Source organism: Coregonus lavaretus, assembly GCF_964263955.1.
Source record: "Coregonus lavaretus genome assembly, chromosome: 13".
Lineage (NCBI taxonomy): Eukaryota > Metazoa > Chordata > Actinopteri > Salmoniformes > Salmonidae > Coregonus > Coregonus lavaretus.
In genome coordinates, this window is record NC_140000.1 from 9,563,916 (window position 1) to 9,572,004 (window position 8,089).

Consider the following 8,089-nt stretch of genomic DNA (forward strand, 5'->3'; position numbering starts at 1 on the left):
GAAATCTAGCCAGAGTGGGGATATCCAACAATTTGAATATTTTAGTCACCCGCAACCTGCGTTCAGAATGACTGACAGTGCTAGGGTTGGGAAGACTAACATATGAGACTACCTTAAACATCTAAACTGGAACAACAATTTCAGTAACTGGTGAAATAAGTCCAAGTAATACATTGGAATAGTTTAGAAAAATGTATATTATTTATATTTGATTAATTAATCAATGCAAATACACAAAAATATTGAAACAATTATTTATTTTTTAAATCAACCTTCAATAGAGCATGCTGGGACATATGATAATGATGGGCGTGGTTATGGTTAAACTCTGGTTATTAACACCAACACTGGGGTCAATTTACACCACTGAGTGTTAATTTAACTCTCTACAGTGTTAAATTAACTTTTGGATCAACACTAGAAATGTTACACTGAAAAATCACTGGCCAATTTGCTGTGTGCTATGAAAGGGACACATCTGCAGATTTCCATACATTTCAAAGACCTTTTAGAATTCTGAAGAACTGTAGATGCCATGTCAAAACCCCACACTTAACTCAAAGGTTATTCATCGGGCAAGAGTTCTCCAAGGAACCTTAAGAGCTGAGGAAGAACCATTTAGTTCTCTGTAGCTCAGCTGGTAGAGCACGGCGCTTGTAACGCCAAGGTAGTGGGTTCGATCCCCGGGACCACCCATACACAAAAATGTATGCACGCATGACTGTAAGTCGCTTTGGATAAAAGCGTCTGCTAAATGGCATATTATTATTTACGTACTCCTGAGTGGTGCAGTGGTCTAAGGCACTGCATCGCAGTGCTAACTGTGCCACTAGAGATCCTGGTTCGAATCCAGGCTCTGTCGCAGCCGGCCGCGACCGGGAGACTCATGGGCGACGCACAATTGGCCCAGCGTCGTCCAGGGTAGGGGAGGGAATGGCCGGCAGGGATGTAGCTCAGTTGATAGAGCATGGCGTTTGCAACGCCAGGGTTGTGGGTTCGATTCCCACGGGGGGCCAGTATAAAAAAATATGTATTCACTAACTGTAAGTCGCTCTGGATAAGAGCGTCTGCTAAATGACTAAAATGTAAAAAATGTAATTATTATTTAAGAACCTATATTTTTTAAATTGTAGATTAAACTAGAGCACAACCAGTTAAACTAGTTTCTATAGACCTGACAGGTAAGGTGTCTATAGGATCCTACAGGTGAAACAGCAAATATATGTCCAGTTAGACAAGCTCACCTCAATATGTGCAACACTAGCATTGAGACAATTGAAAGGTAGACGACTTTCGAACCGGTTATCTGAACGGTTCACTGAGAACAAAGACCAAAAAGTGTTGACTGTCATGATGTTGAAATTTTTTACATGGGGGTGATGCAGGGGCTGAAAATGAGCCATGGAGGAGACCTATGAAGCGTGGACCAGTCTCAGGACATCAACCAGGTAAACTGAGTGTGGCGGTCAGTAGCAAGGCCAGAGCAGACTTTAGCGTTTGAGACGTTTTGGCAAAATGTCAAACAGCCTTGGTATACTGCAGTAAATTATTCCAATAAAATGATGGATCTTTCCTAAAGATAAAGCTTAAGTTATGATTACTACTCCTTTCCACCATTTGGCCCCTCCCTCTCTCCTCCCTCCTCTCTCTGACATCTATCCTCCTCTTGACCTCCTCCCCTCCTCTTGACCTCTTCTCCATATATAAAGATTCCCACCTGTGAATCCCCCTTCTCTTTCTCAAATCAGCTTGATGTTGTATGTTGACGTAGTGCCTGACTGTCAATTAGGAGTAAAGGACTAACTGTTTTCTTCCATAAAAGGTAAGTGGGTCATTCCACCAATTCGGTGCCTTCTGAGAAGTGTAACTTTATTTTTTTTAAAGTGATTTTACTAAATCTTTATATTCTGTCATCAAAATGTTTTTCCCATCTCAAATAAAATAGAAAATACTATCTAAGTGCCAAATAAAGTAACAGGGTTGACAAATTCATCTCAAATCAGCCTTGTGACAGGCAAAATGGAAGCTTGTTGTGCGCAATAGAATGCAAGCTTCACAATAAAAGTGTAATTGTTAAAACATTTCTAGCCTGTCTACCTATGGGTAATAGTGTTGGCGTGTTGAGCTTGACCCGCTTAGTTTTCCACCGCAAAACACCAGAAAATTGCCAAAAAGAGTAGAACCAGCTCACCTGCTTTTACAGGATGATTTGACAATTAGATGTAAAATGTTTCTTTTGAAAAACAATTTTTTTTAAGGAATAGTTTTACCATATTGAATTGAGAGTTCAGTTCACGCAACAGGGTAGACCTTAAAATGAGGTACTAGGGCTTTACAATCATTTACATTTTAATCATTTAGCAGACACTCTTATCCAGAGCAACTTATAGTTAGTGAGTGCATACATTTTTCATACTGGCCCCCCGTGGGAATCGAACCCACAACCCTGACATTACAAGCACCATGCTCTACCAACTGAGCCACAGGAGGCAATCATGGTGAAAACTTTGAGAAATGTTGGGGTTAAGTGGGTAACAATCTTCCTAGAAGTCACATAGGGTGCACGGAGGGAGATGTCAAAATACAGCATTTTGGCACTTTAGCAAGTCTTTATTCAAATAAAACATGTGGTATATATTAAAGTGATAAGAGAAGGAAAGAATGGCCTTTCTAGGACTGTGTCCCAAATGGCACCTTATTCCCTTTTCTAGAGTACCACTTTGACCAGGGGCCATAGGGCTCTTGTCAGGAGTCTTGTACTATACAGGCTATGGGGTGACATTTGGGACACAATCTTGGATATGTGAGCGGTTGTTTTCTCGAAGTGCATCAGTTTCGTGTTTTGCTCAGTTGGTAGTACATGGCGCTTGCAACGTCAGGGTTGTTGTGGGTTTGATTCCCATGGGGGGAATTCAGTACGAAAATGTACGCACTGACTACTTTAATTCGCTCCGGATAAGAGCGTCTGCTAAAATGAATAAATATGTCAAGGGCACTTCATTTAATATAACAGGCTCTTAAAATTCAAATGGTGCACAATTTCTACTTGAAATATTGAAGGGACGCAAAAGGAACGACAAGTGTTCACCTTTTACATTTTACAGAACTGTTTAGAATAGAATAGAATAGAGAAAAACTATGCTATTGCCTGTATTAATGGGGAAATGGAGACCTCTGGTTTCTGGTTCAGCTCTGGTCTGTGGGATGGTGCTGACCTGAACGATCTGTCAGTTCGTTTGCTGACAGCTCACACATTCTAGATTTGATTTTAGTCCCTAGTACATAAGGAGAAGGATGTATTTCTTTATGAGTTAAGTCTGATGGTAGAACATCTTTCTGTTTCTGACACTCCATTTCTCTCACACACAAGCACCTCTCTCTCCTCCCAGCCGTTTGAAATAGACTCACCATATGAGAGGATGGCCCCGCCCTTGGCAAGATCTGCTCCAGGTGAGCTCAGCCATTGGTGGAGCCAGCTTAGGTTCCGCCTCCAGAACAGGAAAGGGTGGAAAGAGATGCTGGATGAAACTTTTTTGCTGCAGAACAAAAGGTGAGTTTCCTATTGGTAAAAAAGAACAGCTACTGTCAAGTATTGGTTGATATTATGCTGCATTCATAACAAGTAAATTATGTTTTGTTGTTGCATTTAACTGCAGAAAATGCTGTTATCGAGGTCATTTGTTAAGTATAACATTGGGCAAAAACGGGTTGAATCAACGTTGTTTCCACGTCATTTCAACCAAAAAAATCTATGTGAAAACGTATTGGATTTGGAAAAAGTCATCAACATCAGGGCATTTCGTATTTTTTTCTCCTAACTTTTAACCTAAACCCAATGACATAGAGAAATGTTTTGTTGATTTCACGTTGAATTCACAATAGTTGACAACTCAACCAAATGTAAATCAAAATAAGATGTTGAACTGATCTCTGTGCCCAGTGGGATGTGACATCAGAGCTCAGCATGTGGGAGAAGTCTAAGCTCAGAGATGATAGACCGTTTCCCACTAGTAATTACCAGCTGGAGGGGCGTTCAAGTGGATTTGCTGATATTTACGAGATGTTCTGAACGCAGCATTAGATTTCTAACTTGCAAACACACTCTCTCTCCCATAGAACAAACAACGTCCCTCTCTTCTTTGCCGCCAAAGAGAACAGTGCAGGTTGCATTAAGAAACTTCTGGACTGTGCGTCCACTAATATCTTTGAGAGAGGTGCTCTGGGGGAGACCGCGCTGCATGTGGCAGTTATGAATGATAACATGGAGGCAGCTTTAGCTCTGATGGACGGAGCACCTGAACTCATCAATGAGCCCATGACCTCTGACCTCTTCCTTGGTACACACTCTCACACACAATGAACAAACACACACTATAATATCATAAAACTCACATAGACATTCAATCACGCAATCATACATTCTCTCTCTCTTACTCGCTCTCAATCAGGCATGACACCTCTCCACGTTGCCGTGGTGAATCAGAACATTAACCTGGTCCGCAGTCTGATTGGTCGAGGGGCGGATGTGGCCACGCCCAGAGTCACAGGCCTGTACTTCAGGAAGAGAAGAGGCGGGCTGCTCTACTATGGTAAAATGACTGTATGTGGTCTGTAAGGAGAAAATAAATGCATTTTGGGAAATGTGGTTGTTTGATGCTGTTTGCTTTACTTTAGGTGAGCACATCCTGGCATTTGCGGCCTGTGTGGGGAATCAGGACATCATCTCCATGGTGATCAACGCAGGAGCCAGCACCAGAGCCCAGGACTCCATTGGTATGAAACACTTCTCTTTCTTCTCCTCGTCCTCCCCCTCTTCTCTCTTCTCCTTTTTTCAGCAGTTGAATATCTCCCTCTCTCCCCCCTAGGTAACACAGTGCTCCACATCCTGGTCCTGCAGCCCAATAAGACTATAGCATGCATGGCAATGGATCTAGTGTTGGCACGCGACGTTGAGCTGGACCAGGCTGTGCCACTGGACATGGTGCCCAACTACCGTGGCTTAACGCCCTTCAAACTGGCTGCCAAGGAGGGCAACCTTGTGGTGAGGAAGGATAGGGGGATATAAAGAGAGGGACAGTGGGGAACATGGGAACAGTAAAAATATATATAAATACTGTCTCTCCCAGGCATTCCAGCACCTGGTCAATCGGAGGCGAGTCGTCCAATGGAACCTTGGACCGCTGTCCTCTAACCTCTATGACCTCACAGAGATCGACTCCTGGGCCAACAACCTCTCTGTGCTGGAGCTCATCGTGGGCAGCCAGAGGAGAGAGGTACAGTACAGTACAGTACACAAACATGATACAGTGTAATATACACTATAGGGAAACTGATGATGATGATGATCTCCTCCCTCAGGCAAGGAGGATACTGGAAGTGACTCCTGTTAGGCAGTTGGTCAGTCTCAAGTGGAACCTCTATGGAAAACACTACTTTAGGTAACAACACATACAGTGATCATGTTCTGATGTGTTTGAGATTCTGCCATTTGTTTATTTCTAATGTTGTTTTAACGTTGTTATTGTGTTGTGTACAGGTTGTTGCTGCTGCTGTACGTCCTGTACATTGGGATCTTCACTCTGTGTTGTGTGTGTCGCCCTCTAAAGGACGCTCCAGAGAATTACACTGTATCTGACAGGGACAAAACCATCCGAGTGCAGAAAACTCTGAAGGTGGGGGAGACATGAAGGCCCCTTCATATGACAGCCTGTGTGCAAATCCACAATCAAAGGTGTTCATATTAACCCTTTGTGATCCACGTGTCTTGTTCTCTGTCCCTGTAGGAGAGTTATGTGACCTATGGGGACAACTTGCGTCTGGGAGGAGAGATGATCAGTGTCCTGGGTGCCCTGGTTATTCTGCTACTGGAGGTAAAATATACATTATCCAATAGTTTTACATTTCACTTATATTTACACTGTAGATTAGATCAGATTATTGGCTGTCAATATAATCTGTGTTATTCCCAATCCCTAAGATCCCAGATATGCTGAGAGTGGGGGCCAAGCATTACTTTGGACAGACGGCCCTGGGGGGACCCTTCCATGTCATTCTGTACGTCAACCTTGGTACCTATGTATCCTTTATTACCTGCCTAGTGATGTTATTATTATGTCATGTCTATGTAGCATTTATACCCTGTGTAATAACCTGTGTGTTTCCTCCCCAGTATTGCCTATGCGATGCTGGTGGTGCTGCTGTGTGTGTTCAGGGTCAGTGGGGTGCAGGGGGAGGCAGTTGTCATGGCTGTGTGTCTGGTACTGGGCTGGAGTAACGTCATGTTCTTCGCCCGAGGCTTTCAGATGCTGGGGCCTTATGTCATCATGATACAGAAGGTATGTAAGGGCAGCAGACACACACATATGCACGCTCGCACACACACACACACACACACACAAGCATTTGCAGGACGTTACTGTAGAATGTGTGGTTTTGCTGTTTTGATTCCAATATTAAACTGTTGTGGCGTTTTGTCTCATTTCCTCCTAGATTATATTTGGAGACCTCACCAAGTTCATGTGGCTGAGCTTCATCATGCTCATAGGGTTTTCCACCTGTAAGTACATTCTGTTTAAGAGAAACTCAAAAACCATATTAATAGTACAAATATATTAAACCAAATAGAATTCCTATTTTTATTTGCCAGTTATTCTCTCTCACTCTCTCTTTCTCTCGCTCTCTCTCAGCCCTGTGGATGGTGTACATGACTCAGGACCCAGACTCTCTGCCTGCGTACCACTCCTTCCCCATCACTCTGTTCTCTCTGTTTGAGCTGAGTGTGGGTCTGATAGACCTTCCAGTGGACAACACCATCATAACGCCACCTATTGTCCATGTGCTGCACTGCACCTTCTCTGTGGTCGCCCACTTACTGCTGCTCAACCTGCTCACAGCCATGATGAGTGATACACAATGGAGAGTAGCCCAGGAGAGGGACGAGCTCTGGAGGACACAGGTGTGCCAGACACACACATTTTGACACACACACATGCACACACACACACTCAGGAACACACACACACTCAGGAACACACACACACAGTCTCTCCTACATACGCCATACAAATTGCTTAAAACCATGATTAGAGTGTATACAGCATCCCAATCAGTGCCATGTTACTGATCCTTATGTCCTCTGTCCCTGCTCACTGTGTGTAGGTGGTGGCCACTACCCTGATGTTGGAGAGGAGGTTGCCCCGCTGCCTGTGGCCACGGCTGGGGGTATGTGGCCTGCTCTACGGCCTGGGGGAGCGATGGTACCTCCGGTAAGACAACAACACTCCTATTACTGTACTCTCTGTTTTAGGTGTGGTGGTGTTAACAGTGTTTCCCCATCCCCATCATATACAGGCTTTATATTATAATGACTCTCATACTCTGTCTCCGTTGCAGGGTTGAGGATCGCAAAGACCCACTGGTGCAAAAGATGCGTCGCTACATCCAAGCCTTCTCTAAGGATGAGGATCAGAGCAAGGAGCGGAAGGAGGAGGAGAAAGGACCTGGAAACAGGAAGTCCCTGGAATTCTGGCAGATGATTCGCCACAGCGCTCTGGGTTTAGACATGGAACAGGAAGAGCCTGAGGATGACCTGGAAGTAAGATAGGGCTGAGGTTTAAGACAGCAAAACAGATCATTATATTGTTATTATATAATATATGTGTGATGCAATCATGAATGCAGAGGCGCCATGCCCATAGGGGGCACAAGGGCAGGTGCCCCCTCCCCCATATTCTCCCTAGTAAGTGGTTCCTTCCTAGGTGCACCACTGAGCAAAGATACAGTGGGGGGAAAAAGTATTTAGTCAGCCACCAATTGTGCAAGTTCTCCCACTTAAAAAGATGAGAGAGGCCTGTAATTTTCATCATAGGTACACGTCAACTATGACAGACAAATTGAGGAAAAAAAATCCAGAAAATCACATTGTAGGATTTTTTATGAATTTATTTGCAAATTATGGTGGAAAATAAGTATTTGGTCACCTACAAACAAGCAAGATTTCTGGCTCTCACAGACCTGTAACTTCTTCTTTAAGAGGCACCTCTGTCCTCCACTCGTTACCTGTATTAATGGCATCTGTTTGAACTTGTTA

General features: G+C 43.7%; 1 protein-coding gene across 1 annotated transcript in view; it reads left to right on the forward strand.

Moving 5' to 3' along the window:
- Positions 1–7,769, forward strand: part of LOC311139349 (uncharacterized protein) — a gene marked incomplete at both ends in the record, with an annotated part of 33,969 nt that extends 26,200 nt beyond the window's left edge. Inside the window, 16 exons of the mRNA XM_084174222.1 lie at positions 3,403–3,584; positions 4,117–4,337; positions 4,449–4,589; positions 4,675–4,773; positions 4,866–5,041; positions 5,127–5,273; positions 5,359–5,438; positions 5,537–5,672; positions 5,784–5,870; positions 5,978–6,054; positions 6,170–6,335; positions 6,490–6,556; positions 6,687–6,955; positions 7,159–7,265; positions 7,393–7,594; positions 7,758–7,769. Of these exons, the coding sequence (XP_084030348.1) occupies positions 3,403–3,584; positions 4,117–4,337; positions 4,449–4,589; positions 4,675–4,773; positions 4,866–5,041; positions 5,127–5,273; positions 5,359–5,438; positions 5,537–5,672; positions 5,784–5,870; positions 5,978–6,054; positions 6,170–6,335; positions 6,490–6,556; positions 6,687–6,955; positions 7,159–7,265; positions 7,393–7,594; positions 7,758–7,769 (2,169 nt within the window). The remainder of the gene's footprint in view (positions 1–3,402; positions 3,585–4,116; positions 4,338–4,448; positions 4,590–4,674; positions 4,774–4,865; positions 5,042–5,126; positions 5,274–5,358; positions 5,439–5,536; positions 5,673–5,783; positions 5,871–5,977; positions 6,055–6,169; positions 6,336–6,489; positions 6,557–6,686; positions 6,956–7,158; positions 7,266–7,392; positions 7,595–7,757) is intronic.
- Between the last annotated feature and the right edge of the window lie 320 nt (positions 7,770–8,089).